Source organism: Dama dama, chromosome 5, assembly GCF_033118175.1.
Source record: "Dama dama isolate Ldn47 chromosome 5, ASM3311817v1, whole genome shotgun sequence".
Classification (NCBI taxonomy): domain Eukaryota; kingdom Metazoa; phylum Chordata; class Mammalia; order Artiodactyla; family Cervidae; genus Dama; species Dama dama.
The window spans coordinates 42633691-42655139 of NC_083685.1; the positions used below are offsets into that span (position 1 = coordinate 42633691).

At 35.9% G+C, this 21449-nt stretch overlaps 1 protein-coding gene across 3 annotated transcripts in view; it reads right to left on the minus strand.

Moving 5' to 3' along the window:
* The window catches only part of SCLT1 (sodium channel and clathrin linker 1), a 232551-nt gene that overhangs the window by 117826 nt on the left and 93276 nt on the right, over nt 1-21449 (minus strand). For all 3 annotated transcript variants that reach the window (XM_061142351.1, XM_061142350.1, XM_061142349.1), the window contains exon 10: nt 2738-2828. In XM_061142351.1, the coding sequence (XP_060998334.1) occupies nt 2738-2828 (91 nt within the window). The remainder of the gene's footprint in view (nt 1-2737; nt 2829-21449) is intronic.

The following is a 21449-nucleotide window of genomic DNA, read 5'->3' on the forward strand; positions in this document are numbered from 1 at the left end:
AGTTCTACTGGACACAGAATTCTTAATAAGCACTTTTTTCCTTCAGTACTTCAAGTGTACCACTCCAGTGTTTTCTGCTTTCACAGTTTCTTGATGACAGGTCCACCTATCTCTGTTCATTTTTCTGTTGCTGCCTTCGAGTTTTCTCTTTATAACTGGCTATCAGTTTTGTCCTGATGTGTTTAAAGTGATTTTCTTAGTGTTTATTTTACTAAGGGTTCATTGAGATTCTTCAATCTGCTAATATTTCTACCAAATTTTGGAAGTTTTCAGATATTTCTTTAAACATCTTTTCTGCCCCCTACTTCGGCAACTCCAATTATACTTCTCTTGGCTTACTTTATGTCCCACAGACCTGAGGTCCTGTTCCTTTTTTCTCCCATCTTTTAAACTCTATTCTTTGAACAGGAACATTTCTACTCATCTATCTTACAGTTCATTGATTATTTCTTCTGCTTGTTCTAATTAATTTTTATTGTTGTTGTTTGGTCGCTCAGTCGTGTCTGACTCTTTGTGACCCCATGGACTACAGCACGCCAGGGTTCCCTGTTTTTCACTCTCTCCTGGAGTTTGCTCAAACTCATGTCCACTGAGTCGATGATGCCATCCAACCATTTCATCCTCTTTCATCCCCTTGTACTCTTGCACTTAATCTTTCCTAAATCAGGATCTTTTCCAATGAGTTGGCTCTTCCCGTCAGATAGCCAAAGTATTGGAGCTTCAGCTTCAGCATCAGTCCTTCTAATGAACATTCAGGAATGACTGGTTTGATCTCATTGCTGTCCAAGGGATTCTCAAGAGTTTTCTCCAGCACCACAGTTTGAAAGCATCAATTTTGAGCCCATCTAATAAAATCTTTATTTGGGTTGCTGTACTTTTAAAATCTAGAATTTCTATTTTTAAAATTATTTTCTAGTTCTCAATTAAAAATTCTTTATCTTTTTTTTCACTGAAATCTTATTTTACTCTAATTTAAAAATATTTTCTTTAACTATTTGAACATATTATAACAGTTTATTTGAAGACTTTGCTTGCTAAATCCAAAAGACAAACCCAAACTCAGTGAAAATTGAGAAGTTTCTATCAACTACTACTTCTTCCCTCTCCCCCTACCAATTATACTTTAGTTTCTAGTAAGTTTTGATTGAGAACTGGATAATAAAGATAATGCATCACAGTTTCTCTAGATTCTATTTTGTTCTTTCGAGGATTATTAACTATTGTTCAGCTTAGGCAATTACCTTACCTAGATTCACACTCTGGGCTGTTTCCCCTACAGTATGCAGCCGCTGCCATCTGTTATTTCATTTTTTTTCCCTCTGTTGCTTTTCTAGCTAGGCTCCCTGGGAACTAGCTGTGCCTGCATAATTTAAGGATCAATCAATTTTTGGGCAGAGGCAGGGCTCATGCTCTTTGTGGATTCATTGCGCTTACAGATTCCCTGGTAATTTCCAGCTGCTCTGCTGGCTTTGGGCTCTGTCCACTGATACTTCAAATATTAGTGTTTCAGCATTCAGCTGCTCAAGCTGCACACACATCGGGAGTGTATTCAGTTATAAAAAGCAGCAAACCTAAACATCTAGCTTCATATGGCTATATCTCTCAAGAGGAGATGCCTCTCTCAGGTCTCTGCCTACTTTTTCACTGGGTTTCCTGGGACCCTCTCCCACCTCCCACATGCACAGTCTGACTATCAGCCACAGATTTGGTCAGCATTTACATTAAGGATTTGAATCTCAATTGTGTGTGTGTGTGTGTGTGTGTGTGTGTGTGTAGTTCTCTTGCTGCCAGTATTTCTTCTTTACTTTCAACTGCTTTTCTAGCCCTAAACTTTGATCTTGAGCACTATTATAGTGTTAGTCGCTCAGTCATTTCCAACGCTTTGTGACCCCATGGACTGTAGTCTGCCAGGCTCCTCTGTCCATGGGATTCTCCAGGCAAGAATATTGGAGTGGGTTGCCATTTTCTTCTCCACGAGTGCTACTATAGGAGCCTATAAAGCTTTTGCTTGCTGAGGCCATAGCTGCAGGGATTAGGGAGAACTCTGAGGCCAGAAAGTTAAAAACTCATGATTCTTATCTCTTTTGGTGACTGTTTTTGGGAGTGCTGCAGTGTTTCAAAAAACTCAATTTTTATAACTATTATCTATGAGAAGGTTTGCATAAGCTTTTCACAAATCTACCATTAATGGAAATCTATAACCAACTTTCACATATTAGGAAATAAGGCTTAGAGAAGTTACACAGCTAGTAAGCACAGTTAGAGTTTTAATTATTAGATTCATCTAAATCTAAAGCTTGACCTCTCCATAACACCTTCTCTATTAAAATCTTCTCTTTGTAAAACTCTATTACACATAAAAAGAACCAGTCTTTTATGCCAATAAACAACACAAAACGTAGTATTAAAAAAAAGGTAGTATTAAATACCTCTTTTCCATCTACATCTAACCAGTTCATGCAAACTGGATCTTACATTAACATGTACTTCAGCAACGATGTGTTAAGGGATGATTATGATATCATGTTTATTAACTTAAGGTATAATGAATAGGAATAAAAAGTTATTTCCAATGTTATAACTCAGCTTCCTAATTTCATATTCAGAGGACAATAAAATGATTAATTCATTTCCAGCAATCCTCTTTAACACCTAATTCAAAATAGATCGACAATAAAATACACAGAAAACAAAGCTACAGGCATCATGCCAAGTTGTCTTAGAAAAATGAACATACCTTCTTCTGCATCTGGCCTTGAAGGTCTTCAGTCACTTTAGTTAACTCTTCCACTTTTGCTGCTGCAACTCTCAAATCTAACTTGGCTTGCCTAAAATACAAAGTAAATTAACAAATACTGTTTTCATAGACGATAAAAATTTTTTTAATTAGAAAAGAAACCTAAATTTGGTAAAATCAGTACTAACCACAATACATCTAAAAATAAATCTAAGAGTTATATATTGAAAGATTCTTTTATTACTACTGAAAGACCTCTCTATGTGGAAGAGTGAAGAAAAAATAGAGCTGAAAGGATGAGTTCAAAGTGGAAGTCATTAATACTTTAATTGGATAAATTACATTTTATACTCAAATAATTCAACAGAGTTCATGAAGAACTTTATCATCTTGATAAATTACAAGAATGTCAGTGCATTATGTAGACTACAGCTATGTCTATAATTTCCTGAACAAAGTTAGAGAAATAATGCTTATTGGCCTTTCTATGAAAATTAACCCAAGTTTCAACACCTTGATCATTCCTTACACACTAGAAGTATAACAACCTCTTAACATAATGGACTGAAACATGTCTCGAGATAGTTTAATATTACTTTCTTTACAAAGGACAAAAAGGACAAGTTTCTGAATGCTTTAGCAGTATTAAATAAGTTTTAATATCTTCTTGACTCTCCACAAAAAAAAGATTTTAGAATAATAAGACTTTCTAAAACAAAACAAAAAAAAGATTTTTAAATTAAACACTAAGTGGAAATACAGAACATGTGGATTATGGGGAAAAACATACATTTTTAGGAAGGAAGGTATTTTAGTGTAGGAACTGCCAATATTTATTTCTTAATTATATTTTATGTATTATAAATACAAAGCATACAAGTGCTATTGAACCCAAAGAAATTATTTTATGCAAAACTCCAAATAAATGTTAATTAATTACTTTTGACTTTAACAATATCTATAATTACATAATTAATTAGCATAAAACAACAGGAAACAAAAATCTAATAATATCTAAAATGTTTCAGGTAGTTATTAGGTTCCAGGATCTGCCTTAAATGTTCTGCAGATATCGTCTCACTTAACAATAACTGTGAATAAGTACTATTTTTATATCAAACTGAAGTCAAGCCAGTATGTTGACAGAGGTTTGCCAACTTGCCTAGGGATTCAAAAATAAGTAATGAAATAGGTATTTAAAGAGTCCTCCAAGATATTTGTTGTTGTTGTTCAGTTGCTAAGTCGAGTCCAACTCTTTGCAACCCCATGGACTGCAGCATGCCAGGGTTCCTTGTCCATCACTCTCTCTCAGAGTTTGCTCAAACTCATGTCCATTGAGTCAGTAATGCTGTCCAACCATCTCATCCTCTGTCATCCCCTTCCGCTGCTCCCAATTTTTTCCAGCATTTGGGTCTTTTCCAATGAGTCAGCTCTATGATATACTGTTACCGAAAAATGGTATCAATAATGTTTCATAAGATTAAGCACTGAAGAATAAGCTTTGTTTTAAATGAACCGAATTTATAAAAATCTGACTTTATTAGCCATAAAATAAATTTTTTCTATGCAAACTGATTCACCAAATGACAAAACAAAAACAACTTCAAGACCACCTTATGCTAATGCACGTAAAAGGTAAACTAAGAGACAATGTCAGGAGTGCATCTACTATATCCATCAATCCACAAATCTACCAGTTATAAAATTCTCTATATTTTAAAAAGAAAAACTTCAGGAGTAAGATTTTATATAGTAATGATCAAATTGAGTAACGTCTGAACAAGCTTAGCACCCACTCTGGTTTGGCTTTCTTGCCCTCAGAAGAGGGATAATAATGCTTACTCTACTTATGCCATGAGACTGCTGAACAGGTCAAAATAGGTAATGTACATTAAAGTGCCCCATAAAGTATAAACGAATGGAAGGTCAGAGCATCATTATAGAAAAAAGAAAATGTGTTCGAGATACAGTGGGAATGAGATGCAATATGGAGAAGCTGCGAGTCAGGAACCCCATTCTGTGAGGAATCAGTGTTGTAGCTTAATTCAATTCACTTGACCACAAGAGTATCTGAGCAGTCTCATGTTCCACAACAGAGGGGCGGATTAGATAATTTTCCAAAACCAAGACTCTGTACTAGATGGTTTCCTGATTTCTATCTAATCTGCCTACTGATTCTACTTCTAAATGGTATCTCAGCTGTGTATTCCATTTCTACTTCCATGGCCCAATCACTGGCCTCATCATTATTTCTCAGGACTATCCCAATAGATTACAAACTGATCTCCTGACTTGTGGTCTCCCCTTTAATGCATCCTACCTGCCCCCCCCCCCCCGCCAAAAAAAAGTTATCTGATGATAAAAATTCTTGTATAATAATGATTTCTGGATTACTCACTTCTTTGGGCATATAATCAATACACCTCAGCATGGCTTATAAAGTTAGTCACCATCTGGCCTCAAAGAGTCTCATCTCTTGCTAGTTCCCCTCATGTGATTTATGTTCCTAGTATAACAGACTACTAACTCCATGTTTCTTTAACACAACCTTGTTTATTTTTTCACATTTGACCTGAGTAGACTTCTTTTGCTTTTACTGATACATTCCTTAACAACCTTCAAGACTTAGCTCAAAAGTCTCCTCATTTCAAGTCTTCTCTAACTTCTAGGCAAAAGTCTCTAGAATGTTAGCTCTTCATAATTCACAATACTTTACACACTGTTAACAGATACTCCTCTCATGGAACTGTGAGTTTATGGGAAAAAATATGGAATGTAAGATCATTAGAGGCAAGGGTCATATTTTATTAGTTTTCAAATCCTCATGGATCATTACCTGGCATGTGGTAGACAAGCAAATGGATCATAAATTAATCAAAGAGAGCACAAAAGGAAAGGAGACAAAGGGTCACAGGTATCATTGATATTTTACTCAGATCTCGAATGTTCAATTTTTTATTCATGTGTGGAAATTCTAAAAGAATAATTTTGTGAACAATTCTTCAAAATGTATCTTATTTGAAGCAGAGTCTTTCATTTGAAACAGAATCTCTTAAGTTATAGTCCCTAAAACATACAGTTATTATGCTTTTTGAGGAAAATATACAGTAACTTATATATACTTATTTATTCCTACACTGTTCTACAAGACAGAAAAGAAATAGATAGTTCTTTATATCTACTTCTGACATGAAATACTGAAAAATATTCTAGCACTAGAGTCATAAGATCTATCCTTTATACTTGGCTCTGTTAGCACAGAGGACTGTGAGAACTGAGCCAACAACTTAACTTCTCTAAGGTTCAGAACTGAGGCCATAAAATAAGAGATAAAAACAATTTTCCTGCATAACTCACAGAAATATCATAAAGTTCAAATAAGGCAATGCATATTAAATTACTTTATAAACTTTACTGTCAGTTCAGTTCAGTTGCTCAGTCGTGTCCGACTCTTTGTGACCCCATGGACTGTGGCATGCCAGCTTCCCTGTCCATCACCAACTCCCAGAGCTTGCTCAAATTCATTTTCATTGAGTCCGTGATACCATCCAACCATCTCATCCTCTGGCATCCCCTTCTCCTCCTGCCTTCAATCTTTCCCAGAATCAGGATCTTTTCCAATGAGTCAGTTCTTTGCATCCGGTGGCCAAAGTACTGGAGTTTTAGCAGATTATACAAATGTAAGCTATCATCATAATCTTGCCTCTTTTTAGATTTTGAGTTGTCAGGAATGGTGTGGTATTGCATTAGTTTATAGCTGGTTTGCAAAAGCTTGAGAGATGCCTGAATGTCTGGCCTTGCCTTTGAGCCAAAAAGTGAAAAGTGGGATTTATGGTATGCTGCTTAAAGTATAAATCTCCTCTGGTAACCCTCAAACATGATCTGTTTACCGATGGCTTTCACCTGGTGTAACTGGTTAGGCAGCTGGACTGGACTATGTGATCAGAGGGGCAAAGAAAAAAAACAAAAAACAAAAACAAACCCAAAACTTCTCTGAGCTTTCCTGAAGCCAAGATTCACTGTACACATCTTGGTGGGTCAACCTGGAGACAAAGCGTACCTCTGTGTGCATAAAGACCATAGAGCATTTGGGCCTAGATGTCACTTGGGCCTCCTAAGCTTCCCCTGTGCTCTTACTTATTATTGCACAATATCCTTGGCCTTTAAATAGAAGCTTATGTGAGTATGCTCTGTGGAGTCTTATGAGTCACTTCAAATATTCAAACTTGTGAAATCTTTAAAGTTTCAACAAAAATAATTCTAAATTTATTTTATGAAGGAGCTTTAATAACCAGTTATACTATTTTACATTTAAATGTTTTAGATATGTAAAGAAAAGTGAAAGTGCTAGTCACTCAGTCATGTCTGACTCTTTGCGACCCCATGGACTGTAGCCTGCCAGGCTCCTCTGTCCATGGAATTCTCCAGGCAAGAATACTGAAGTGGGTAGCGATCCCCTTCTCCAGGGGATCTTCCCCACCCTGGAATTGAACTCAGGTTTCCCGCACTGCAGGCAGATTCTTTACCGTCTGAGCCACAAGGGAAGCTTGTACATCCTTTTATAAAGGTCAAAGCAAGTTTGCATTAAAAAAAAAAAAAACTGGTAAATAAGAATAGTTACATTTTATTTTTGCTAAAAGGAATATTTTTAAAGGCACATTACTTTTAGGTATGCTTCTTTGTCAAGTAATTTAAAATTTCTGAGATTTTTCTTTAATGTGATTTTCATCACTCATTAAAGAATTTTCATCTTTGAAAAGCAAAGCTTTGCTCTGTTAAGCAAAGTATAACCAAATATAAAACATATGATATACCTCAATGTAGTTTATATAAGTATATACTTAAATTATAGCATTAGCTTGGACAGAACTTAAATGTTTTAACTATAAATATCTTTAAGATTTGAATCCATTTTAAGATAAGTTTTTATCTCTCTTTTGCAGGCTCAAGTCAAGAGAATTCTAGAAATGTGTACCATATTTGTTTCACACAATGAGAAGTGATAACATTCTGAGGGAGGAAAAAAAGAAAAAATGCATACTTTAGCAAGTTCATGTGCAATTATCTGTAAAATAAAGCCAATCACTTATGCTTAAAAATTAGAAAATCCCCAAACAATTTTAGACAAAGTTCTGAATTTCTAAGATCATTTTTGCTTTTAGAAAACTGACTACAAGTAGCAAAACTGGAAAAAGTTTAATTTTTTTCTCCTTTTAATCTTTAGTAGCACTCTAATGATTAAAACTTTACAAGGGACAGATGACTACAAAGAAAGATATTAATAATCTGTGTACTGAATTATCAAAACCTTAAAACAGAGGCTACTCAGTCTTGAAAACAGTTCATTTGTACATAATTTAAAATTATATATAATTCAAAGCAGTTCAAAATCCTAATTTCTACGTTGAAATCTAATTTTCCATCAAACTAGTCAGACACAACTGAGTGACTAACACTTTTACTTTTCAGTAGTAGTTCTCTATACTTTCTTTGCTTCATGAAAGCAAGCATTTTATAACTACATTATATACAGCCTCTGAGTCTTATTCATTCAGAATGTCAGAGCGGTACCTGCTCATCTCTGTTTTTCAGAATCTCTACAGATAATTCTGATACACAGCTATGGCCTTAGATTTTACCGAATAACTGTACAATCAGTATGTTTACCATTATAAAAGGACTGTAAACAATTATTTCAAATACAGTTTGAGAGTTATATGACTTTGGGCACCACTGACAAAGTGCATATTAATTCACTTTCTCTTATTAACCAGGCTTATGCAATGGGCCTACTCAAAAAATGTTTACCAAGGACCTGTGACATCTAGAACACAGAAGGTATTCTTTAAGATAATATAAAACACACAAAGATAGGTTAGGGACAGTAATCTTTAGGAGGGCCACAAAGCATGCTTTAAGCATCACAAAAGACTGAAATATTATGATTCAGAGTAGGTAGCACATTTGCATTTAGCTTAGAGAATATTAAAGCGGGAGGTATTGAAAGAAAGAATTGGCAGAGGCTGAACAGTAAATCTCACAAGCAGAGATCTCGCAAGAGCAAATTTACTCACAAGAGTAAATCTAAAAAGAACTTCAGGAAGGAACAAATAAGTTCAAGCATAAAGGTAGGCAGGTGTAGGGCTTATTTAGGGAAGAAGGGAAGGAAGACTGAAAAGGCAATGGGGGCTACAACGTAAACGACTTTAATTGACAAGTTAGGCAATCTGTATTAATTTAAGGGCAATGGAGAGCTACTCAAATATAACGTGATCAGAGCTACACTTTAGGAATTTGAATAAAAGGCAGGGAATGTCTACATGACTGATAGGAACAATAAGCAAGCAGTTCCACTGGGAGAGATGGCATAGATTTTACAGAGACAGAATTTAAGGGATTCTATCCATCCACTCTTTAAACAAATATTTACTGAATGTTTATAATATGCCTTGCACTATGAATGTAATTTGGACATGTAGTTTCACATGTTTGTGGCTAATTCAGCTTTTGTTTATTTTTAGCTATTTCAGGAGTCCTATGCTTATTTTTATTGAGCACCAACCCAAACTACTCCCTGATAGCTCAGTTGGTGAAGAATCCACCTGCAATGCAGGAGACCCCGGTTCGATCCCTGGGTCGGGAAGATTCGCTGGTGACGGGATAGGCTACCTACTCCAGTGTTCCTGGGCTTCCCTTGTGCCTCAGCTGGTAAATAATCCACCTGCAATGTGGGAGACCTGGGTACTATCCCTGGGCTAGGAAGATTCCCTGGAGAAGTGAAAGGCTACCCACTCCAGTATCCTGGCCCAGAGAATCACATGGACTGTATAGTCCATGAATCACAAAGAGTCGGACATGACTAAGCGACTTTCACTTTCACCCAAACTACAGTAAGCACTGGTGTCAGCACTGAGGATGTAGTTGCAAACAAGGGAGACGAAGCCTCTGACCTCATAAGTTTATACTGCTTTAGGGGGAGACAGACAAGAGATATGTAAACAAATAAGAGAGATAATTTCAGAATGTGATAATACAATGAAGCAAATGATATATAACAATGGGAGAGAGACTTGGACCATCAGTGACAACCTGTCTATAAGGAAGGAATATCTGAGCTAACCAAGACAATGGGATTGATTTAAGAAAATCTAAGGTGAAAAATGGAGAAGGCAATGGCAACCCACTCCAGTATTCTTGCCTGGAAAATCCTATGGACAGAGGAGCCTGGTGGGCTACAGTCCATGGGGTCGCAAGAAATCAGACATGACTGAGCACACATGCATGCACACAAGGTGAAGAAATTATAGGCAGTGAGAATTAATAATAAATGCAAAGAGTACGAGAAAGGTACTTAATAAAGAACAATTTGCTGGGATGTATCATAGAGAGAAAAGTGTAAGATGAAGATAGAGAGGAAGGCAGAGACATCAGATAATGTAAGTGCCTCTGGGCAAGGAAAGAATTTTGGAATTTGTTCTCACTGCAGTGAGATCCACTGAGTATATACGCAAGTGAGTGATGTGATTTGCTTTATGCTCTGAGATTTTCTGGGCTGGTGTGTGGAGAATAAATAACAATGGGGTAAGAGAGAAAGCAGGGAAAACAGAGAGGAGGCAAAAAGAAGAAAGAGAGAGTGATGGCTTGGGGTAGCAGTGACAGGGGTGATGCCTGGATTTATGATCACCTGGATCAGTGCAAACATGACTTGCATGTGAGGGTAAAGCAAAAGAGCAGAACCAAGCAAGATTCACTGGTTTGAAGATAGTATCAGTTAATAAGATGGGGAAGATTTCCCTCCTCACATCAATGACAACAATTCTACGTTTATCAATATATTAGGGTTCTATGATTAAGACTTTTTTTTTTAACTAAAAATAGTTTAAAAACCACTGCCCTAGTATTCAAGCATAGAGCTCAACAAAGTGATCAAGACCAGAGTACACATGTGGGAAACATTGTCATTGAGAGGAAAGTTTAAGTTGGGCAGGGTAAAGCTGATCATCCAAGGAGGGGGTGGGGCAGGGAAACTGTAACATGGCCAGAAATTAAAGAAATTTCTGGAGTGGGTTGCCATTTCCTTCTCCAGGGGATCTTCCCGATCCACTGATTGAACCCAGGTCTCCCGCGTTGTAGGCAGACGCTTTACTGTCTGAGCCATGAGGGAAGTCCCACTACTTTTAACAGGTAGGATGGAAATGGGAAAAGCCAAAAAAGGAAACAGTGACAAAAGTCAGAGAAGAAATCAGGAAACAAACAAAAAAGACCTAGTAGAAAAATTTTCAAGGACATAAAAGTCAACAGTTGAAAAGAATCAATAACCAAGGAGAAAGAAGGATTTTGTTTTAAGGCAAAAAAGGTACCAGTCAACTTGAGGAAGAGAATAGAGATAGGGTACCAAAGCCAAATTGAAAGAAATTCTGAGGAACAACTACAGCAAATACAGGTTTTCCCTCCAAGCAATTTTAAAGAATGGGAAGCAGAAAATACAGTTAGCTGAGCAATCATCAGGGGAGGTATGTATACACACCTGAGGTCTTAGAAGAAACAATAAGAGACTAAGATTTGTAAAAAGAGTGAATGTAACTGATGGAACAACATACAAGAAGAAACAAGTTTAGGGTTGTACAGTTGGCAAGACACGGGGATATAACAATAGGAAGGAAGGGAAAAGAAAGGAACGCTTCATCTAGTTCCAAGAAATTAACAGCAACAACAACAAAGGTAAGGCTGATTTCCACAGCAAGGGAGAGAATTTTTTTCTATTGCAGAGATTAAGATATTAGAAGACTGGAATTGACATATACAAACTATTATATACAAAATAAATAATAAGAACCGAGTGTATAGCACAGGGAACTCTACTCAGCACTCTAATATGGAAAAAGAGAGGATATATGTATATGTGTAACTGAAGTCACTTTGCTCTATACCTGAAACTAACACAACACTGCATATCAACTATACTTCAATAGACATTAAAAAAAAACAAAAAAACTAAAGTTCATTCAGTTAATCAATGTGGCCAAATCAAGAGAAAATTTAAAATAAGAATACTAATCTAAAGCTGTCTGACTTCAAAGTCTATGCTCTTTACACTTCATATCACACAGAAGTGTACTTTTGGGTCAGGTTTACAAATATGGAGTGCCTGCAAAATTATCAATAAAATATATATTTTGAAATAAACCAGTAATTACTTATTATTAGAGGCAAAAGTTCCAAACATGAAGTTATGAATTTCTTTCTGCTCTTGACTAGTATGTTCTAGAAGTAAAGTCTCATATTCTTTATGCCCCCTGAAAGTATAAATGATAAAGATACAAACATTTTTGATTAAGGGGTGACTACTAGTGGAGGTAATGGAATTCCAGTTGAGCTATTTCAAATCCTGAAAGATGATGCTGTCAAAGTGCTGCACTCAATATGCCAGCAAATTTGGAAAACTCAGCAGTGGCCACAGGACTGGAAAAGGTCAGTTTTCATTCCAATCCCTAAGAAAGGCAATGTCAAAGAATGCTGAAACACTACCATACAATTGCACTCACCTCACACGCTAGTAAAGTAATGCTCAAAATTGTCCAAGCCAGACTTCAGCGGTACGTGAACAGTGAACTTCCAGATGTACAAGCTGAATTTAGAAAAGGCAAAGGAACCAGAGATCAAATTGCCAACATCCGCTGGATCATCGAAAAAGCAAGAGAGTTCCAGAAAAACATCTATTTCTGCTTTATTGACTATGCCAAAGCCTTTGACTGTGTGGATCACAATAAACTGTGGAAAATTCTGAAAGAGATCGGAATACCAGACCACCTGACCTGCCTCTTGAGAAACCTGTATGCAGGTCAGGAAGCAACAGGTAGAACTGGACATGGAACAACAGACTGGTTCCAAATAGGAAAAGGAGTATGTCAAGGCTGTATATTGTCACTCTGCTTATTTAACTTATGTGCAGAGTACATCATGAGAAACGCTGGGCTGGAAGAAGCACAAGCTGGAATCAAGATTGCTGGGAGAAATATCAATAACCTCAGATATGCAGATGACACCACCCTTATGGGAGAAAGTGAAGAGGACCTAAAAAGCCTCTTGATGAAAGTGAAAGAGGAGAGTGAAAAAGTTGGCTTAAAGCTCAACATTCAGAAAACTAAGATCATAGCATCTGGTCCCATCACTTCATGGGAAGTAGATGGGGAGACAGTGCAAACAGTGTCAGACTTTATTCTTTTGGGCTCCAAAATCACTGCGGATGGTGACTGCAGCCATGAAATTAAAAGATGCTTACTCCTTGGAAGGAAAGTTATGACCAATCTAGATAGCATATTAAAAATCAGAGACATTACTTTGCCAACAAAGGTCCATCTGGTCAAGGCTATGGTTTTTCTAGTGGTCATGTTTGGATGTGAGAATTGGACTGTGAAGAAAGCTGAGTGCTGAAAAATTGATGCTTTTGAACTGTGGTGTTGAAGAAGACTCTTGAGAGTCCCTTGGACTGCAAGGAGATCCAACCAGTCCATCCTAAAGATCAGTCCTGGGTGTTCATTGGAAGGACTGATGCTGAAGCTGAAACTCCAGTACTTTGGCCACCTCACACGAAGAGTTGACACATTGGAAAAGACCCTGATGCTGGGAGGGATTGGGGGCAGGAGGAAAAGGGGATGACAGAGGATGAGATGGTTGGATGGTATCACCGACTCGATGAACATGGATTCGAGTAGACTCCGGGAGTTGGTGATGGATAGTGAGGCCTGGAATGCTGCGATTCATGGGGTCACAAAGAGTCGGACACGACTGAGCGACTGAACTGAAGTAACCCCATAAAAAACGTTAAAGTAAAACAGATTGAAGAGATAGGAAACTGACAGCAAAACCCTATTTCTTAAAACATGTTCTCTACTCTCAAAAAAACTAGCTGCCAACACATAAGGAACTGTCTGGCAATTCTTATGACTAAGCACATCTGCTCAGGGCCATTTCTCACACAGGATAGTTTCCAAGAGTCACTATGAATCAAAACTAGTGATTGACAAAATCCAGATTTCCATAGCATCTTTATAATAAAAGACCCAATATTATTCAAATTGGGACATAAAACACCTGAGAAAAATCTGTTATCTCAGCTAAAATAAAACCATTACCTGGCAGAGGTACATACACAGTAGTCCCCCCTTATCTGCAGGAGATATGTTCCAAGACTCCCAGTGGATGCCTAAAACCGTGGATCCTAGTGAAACTGACGTATACCATGTTTTTTTTCTATACAACCCATAAATCAAAGCTTAAATTAGGCACAATAAGAAATTAATGGCAAAAAATTAATAAAAATAATTTTAACAAAACAGAAGTTATGTGAATGTGGTCTTCTCTTATTGTACAAATTTAATGCCTTTTTCATCTTAACTAAACACTTATCACGAATTGTGGCTGTAACTTTTGCAGTTTGCAAAACTTTTGCAACAGTAAAATCAGGATGAATTTCTTTTTCCTTCTTCACAATTTCAGGCAGATTTGTTTTTACCATTGGTCTTAGCAACCTCAGCAGAAGCTTTTTTTCTTTATTAAACAGAGAATTTCCCCCATTTCATTAAAGGGAGCACTTTAAGGCTTCTCCTTGGCATATCTGAATTGCCAACATCACTATTCTTGTGCTTTGGGGCATTATTAAGTTAAATAAAGGTTATTTAAACACAGGCACTGCAGCAATCTGCTAAGTGACAGGATACGGCAGGATACAGTGGACAAAATTATGATTCACAACTGGGCAGGACAAAACACGACAGCAGGGGATTTCATCATACAGGACCGCTAAGCGGACACACATTACTGCATGGCTGAGGAATATGAAATGTACTTTTCTAAATAATGACAGTCTAAGAAAACAGTTGTGCCACCAAAGATTGGTGGCAAAATACACAAATAGAAAATCCACAAAAATGGATTTAGCTTTGCCTCTCTGATGAAATGCAATTTAATTAATTAACTGACTTAATGACTCAAAAAGTTGTTGTTTTTTTTTTTTCTTTTGAGCATTTTGCCAGGTGTCTAGCACTGTCTTAGATGATGGCAAGGTAAAAAGGGTACAAAAGATCCACACTTTTAAAAACTAGCAAAACGATTAATGTGTAAAGAATTAAGTACATTAAAGTGTTAAATACACTGTGACAGATAAAGGTGCAGCTTATGGCTGAGGCACATAGGAAGGCACATTTGGTTGTACCTGGGGAGGAAGAAATCATAAGATGCAGAAAATGATTTTTAGAAGATATTGCACTTCTGAACCTTGAAAGCTGAGGAGATATTTATCCGGAAAAGGCATTTTAGGCACCCTGAACAATTTGAGCAAAGGGAGGGATTTATGAAATAGCACAGCTTGTTTGGGTAACTGGGAATAGTTCAGGAAACCGAGATGAAGAGTGACAAGATACAGAGGTAAGTAGCCAGGGGTCAGGTCATAGAAGACTTCATGTCATGTTAAATGATTTCGATTATATCCCATAGGCATTTTGAAGTCACTGAAGGAGACTGACATGATCAGAATTTATTTCTGAAAGATCATTTTGATGACAGTATGAAAAAGGAAGATGGAGAAGAGGTAAGCCAATCTGGAGGTTACTGCAGAAGCTCAGATGAGATGACGGAGTGAGCAAAGACAATAACAACATAATGTTGTTATGAAGAAGTGAAGGATCTGCGAGACACTTAGAAGGTAGAGTTGGGACAGAAAAGAATTTAGGATGCCTCCTAATTTTCTGAAGCAGAAACTGAATGGTGCTATTTATAAACACAAAGAGAAGATTCAGGAGATACTAATAACATGCTAAGTTTATTACCTCTGACTTATCTTGGTGGCGATAACCAGGAGAAATGTGAGTTACAAAAATTTAATAAGGTCTTATCTTTAGAGATTATTGAAGCCACAAAAGTGTACATAAGATGAAACAGGTCAAATTTCAACAATTTAGAGGCTTTCACATCATACATAAACTTAATAAACACTGTTTCTACATTGAGAGCACACATATAGTATGTAAGTCCTCAGTAAATAAAAATAGATTGCTAAGTTACAGATTCTTTATATGAAAACATTTATGTATGCTTGCTAATGAGATCATTCCTCAATGGCTAAAGTTTTTTTTTAAATAAATACTCTGATAATGCCTCTCTAATGAAAAGACACTATGAACCCTTACACAAATGCTTTGAGTCAATCTTTATACTACATACTTTTACAAAGATAATATTGTTGTTCCTCAAAGACACACAGATGAAGTCCTTTCTTTCAAAGACTTCACAAGGCAGATATAAAATCTGAGCATATATGGCTTGAAAAGTAATTATTCTCATGACTCAGCTGGATATACATTACAAACAAATATATATGACCAAAAAATCACCTTAAAAAAAAAACTAGCATAAAATCTCAGTTAAAAGGAATAAATGCTCAGCATATCCACAAGAAAAGAACAGTAAAAAATCTGCTGGAATGAATGAGAGAAGTATTCCTGGAGAAGGCAAGCTTAAACCAGATTTAGAAAATTATAAATTTTCTACAAAACAGAATAAAGATCAAATGCAAAAAGGAAGGAATGGAAAGTTCTTCATGAGAAATAGCAAAATGATTATCGTATCTAACTGGAGGGTTGGGAAAGACCAGGTGAATGAAGGTTCTTTGAAACTAGGCTGACAAGTTTTGCCTGCTATGATGGGTATCATTAGAAACTCTTGAAAAGAAAAATGATAAAAGATTTAATTATAAGTTCACATGATTCTCATTTTTTTGGGTATCATTAACATCAAACAACAAACTGAAACTAGCAAATTTTCAGTTTAAGTATACACTTACACAAAGCTAGTATTTAAAGAGTTTCTAAAGTAGTTATTTTTGGCACAGATAATATACATATAGGGCATCTCAAAACCTAAATTCTGGTAATATCAATATGCCCATCATTCAGAATCTGTCAAACTTGAAAGCAACATCCTTTTCCCTAAAAGAAGCATCTGCTTATCCTTCTGTTCTTTCAAGCCTGTGGCAGGAAAAGCAAGCATAGTTTTATGTATACAACTCTGAATTGCTTAGTGTTAAGCTATGTAATATTGTCAGTAAATATTATGGCAAAGTTGCTCATGGACAGTTAAACACTTAAGATGCTTTAGGCTTTAGAAAACCAAAACTAGCTTTGTTAATCTGTAATCTCAATTTATAATCTTCAGACTCAGATGTCCAAAAACCAAATAACATAGTTGTCAAAAAACAATATATCCACTCATTACTCTTTAACGATCAACTTTCTTTCTTGACTTCCTTACTGCTGTGAACGCTGTTCGAGTCAGGTTTAGAAACTCACCAGAGGAGCAATTACAAAACACAAGTTCTAATTTGGCTTCTCTATGAATTTGTTGTGCAACCCCGGGAGACAATTTCTGAGACTCTGGTTCAGTTTGGTTTCTTCTAGAGATTCAGGAAGTTGAGCTAAATGATTATTAAGATAACTTTAGCCATAAAATTTCTTGATTCTTCCAATGTCCTTTAGCCCAGTATCAAAAGCCCAGTCTGTTTTTAAAGACTCTATATAGAGAATTAAACTAAAGACTCAATGTAGAGAAAATGGGCAGAACTTGGTGATATTGGGCTAAAGGGCATTAGAAGAATCATGAAATTTTATGGCTAACGATATCTTAATAATCATTTAGCTTAACTTCCTGAATTTATAGAAGAAATCAAACTGAGCAGAAGTCTCAGAAACTGTCTTACATTATCATCATACTGGGCTTCCTAATATGGTGGCTCAGATGGTAAAGAATCTGCCTGCAATGAAGGAAACCTGGGTTCAATCCCTGGGGTGGGGAAGATCCCTTGGAGAAGGGAATGGCTACCCACTCCAGTATTCTTGCCTGGAGAATTCCATGGACAGTGGAGTCTGGCAGGCTACAGTCCATGGGGTTGCAAAGACTGAGACACGGCTGAGTGACTAACACAACAACAATCATATTGTAGCTCTTTATGAACCGATTTTCTTATTCATTTTCCTTCCAAAATTTCCACAGCCTGATTCATCCTACTGATATCATAAACCTCATATTCTTTTATTCTTCCACTCTTTTCTGAACCTTGAATGCAGAGTTGAGTTAATCACACTATTCATTCTGTGACTCCATGATCTGCCCATGACTATTAGCTGTGAAAAATCTGCTCTTATTTGTTTATTTTTATTTTCCTGTTCATTACCAATCTCTCTCATTCCCCTTCACTTTGTAGGTTCATATTAAAATATGACACATCCCTGGATATATACATATACTGGTAAAATATATATTATATGCATGTATGTATTTTTGTGCCATACATCCATATTTTTACTTTCTTAACATAATCTTGTTTTCTAGCTCTACCCTATGATTCTGTTACTACATCTTTACATGTAAATATACGTTTCTAAATGATGAACAGTATTCCACAGGATACAATTACCATATTTTACTATCCTTTTCCCTATACTATTTCTGGACATGTTTTTATTTTATTCTTTAATAGTACATGTATGCACACATGCACAATATATGTGTGTGTATACACACACATGTGTATATATATTACACACACACTTTAAAATTATTTTACATATATGAATATGTCATATATAACTAAAACACACATGTCCATAATCTATGCATTGTTGTTTAAAACATTTGAAATGTATACGAATTGCATCATACTGTAATCATCTTTTACCTTGCTGTTATATTCCATAGTATTAACTTGCATTTTTCTGATTGCTGTATTTTTGAAATGTTTGTTCATATCCTTTGCCCAATAGTGTATGGATTTTTATTTATTTTTATTTATGCTTAGGCAATGTATGCTCAACACTAATGCACTGTCAGCGGCATGCTTTGCAATTGTCTTCATTTGACTTATATTAATTTTTATAACACAAATTTTACATTTTAACATACTCAAACAAATCAATTTTTACCTTTTTGGCTTGTGTTTAAATTTTGATTAAGAAGTACATCCCTGGCAAAATTTATTAAAGGGAGATTTTTTTGTTTTGCTTTGTTCTTCTCTAACACTTATTGCCTCTTAACATACTAAGATATCGTGTTTATTGTCTGCTTGATCCTGCTATATGTAAGTTCCAAAAAGACAGAGGTCTTTAGCTGTATTGTACATTGATGTACCCCATGTGTAGAGTCTGGCACATAGCTGATGCTTGCTAAATATTTACTGAAAGAATGGATTCAATGTTTTAGAGAGGTGTGTTAGAGCAAGTTGTTAATCACATAAGTCACATCTTTTATATCAGAGTTAAATCTTTATCAGATTTAACTTATACTTAACAGATAAAGATTCTATCAGTGTTAAAATCTTTACTAACATTATGGATTTGCTCTACCATGCCTTGTGTTTCTGTCAGTTTATGCTTTAGTATCTAGTGTTTTTATGATAAAACAATTTTAAAAAGATGTTTTAAAAAATGTATATAACAAAAGATTCAACCAAATTGGCCTTTCTTCTAAACAGCCTAAATTGGGTAAGATTCACTTTAGTTTCTTTAGTAGTATTAAAATTTTATTTAATCACTATAAATAATATCTAACACTAACTATATGTATTTACTGCTCTAAAACTGCTCTAATTGTAATGTCTGAAGAATAGGTAGCCTATAAAAAGGCTACTAAATATTCTATTAAATATGAAAAAGGAGTAAAAGCAGAAAGTGAACTTAAGAATTTAACTAATAAATATAGCACACCCATAGTAGTATATACTATACAATGTTATGGTTGATAATATTGATATGATATTCATATTATCTATAAGTTAAAAAAGTAGGCTATTAGTTGTGTATACCACTCCCCCTTTTTTCTAAAATATTTAAATACACAAACCTAAGTTATACATTTAAGAAGTTAATAACAGTTACCTTTAAATAATGGAATTATGAGATTTTTATTTTCCACTTGAGTTGCATAATGCCTTTGTCTGGTCTTTGTCTAAGCTTCTAGGATGGGGCACATAAACCCTTAACTTCCCAAGTAAAGGCAATGTCTTTACTTGAGACTACCCCTGAGTTCATGCTAATGAACTGATTCATGGTAGGCCCCTAGAGAGTTTCAGGATGGGAGGAGTTCCACTAGAAAGACCAACCATGTAATTACAGAGTTGGAGCTTTGACCCTTAGGAAGGGAAGGAGATCTGGAGATTAAGTTCAATCAAGTGTTCAATGATTCATTCAATTAGTCATAAAACTTAAAATTCGGAAACTGATTCACAGGGGATTTTGCACTTTGACGCAGTCATCATAAATTTCACTTAACTGTAATGTAAACTTGTCTACATTTAAGATAAAGCATGCTTAGCCACTCAGTTGTGTCCAACTCTGTGACCCTTTGCACTGTAGCCCACCAGGCTCCTGTGTCCATGTGATTCTCCAGGAAAGAATACTGGAGTGGGTTGCCATGCCCTCCTCCAGGGGATCTTCCTGACTCAGGGATCGAACTGTGTCTCCTGGATTGCAGGCAGATTCTTCACCTGCTGAGCCATCAGGAAAACCTGATATAAAGCATATGTGCATAATAAAACCTCAGTTAAAACTTAGGACACTGAGGCTTAGGTGAGACTCCTGGTTGGTAAACACACTGATGTCCCAGGAGGGTGAAACACACTGATTCTACTGGGAGAGGACACGAAGCTCTGCTTTTGGGATCTGTCTAGATCTTACCCAAAAGTCTCTTCTTTTGGCTGGTTCTGATTTATGTCCTTTGTAATAAAATGTTAATCACAAGTATGGTGCTTTCCTAAGTTCTCTGAGCCATTTTTGAGAACTATCAACCCTGGGGGTTTAGCGGGAACACCAACATATTTGCATTCAATTGACCAGAGGTGTGAGTGGCCTGGGGACCCCTGAACTTGTGGCTGGTGTCTGAGTTCACTGCAGTCACACTGGGGACTATGCTCTTAACCTGTGGAGTCTGTATTAACCTCCTGTCAGAATTTTATTGCAATTTGATGTTTCCATAGTATCCAAAGCATTTTTATAATGGATTTACATTACTTTTATAATTTAAAAAACTACTTTCATTTTGAAAAAAAAAGAGGAAGACGATATTGCAATTAAATAAATCATTACTATTTTAAATTGCAAAATCATTAACACTGAAAGAAATAAGAATTAAATAAAAGCCCACAAGTAAAACTGTCTAGGGAGAAAGAAGGTACACTTACTAAATTAAATTTTAAAAGTTCATGAAGTTAATAAAATAAAAATATAAAGAGTGGTATATAAAACTTTGTGAAGTAAGTCTTCCTTTAAAAAACCCAATTAATGTATTTGCAGGGCAAAATACATGATGGTAGGAAAAACAAAATAAATAGCAAGGTTCATTTAACAAACAATAACAATGTGTTTCTTGTAAAATATAAATATGCATTACAATTTAAAGATATTTCTATATGACAGCATCATAGTACAGAACCTTATATGACTAAGGGGAATGAAAAGTGAAAAAATGTTTTTTTTTTTGGTCATTTGGAGTTTATCCTCTGAAGTCTATTAATGCAACAACTATTAAACCACTGGGTCGTAATATATGTACAGTACTAAGCTGAGTGATTTTTAAAAACCCCTTACTAGCTGCTTTCTCCTCCCCTCCCCGGTCTCACTTTCCTACTTCTCTACTGCCGTTCACTGGCATTACCTCTAAATAACAT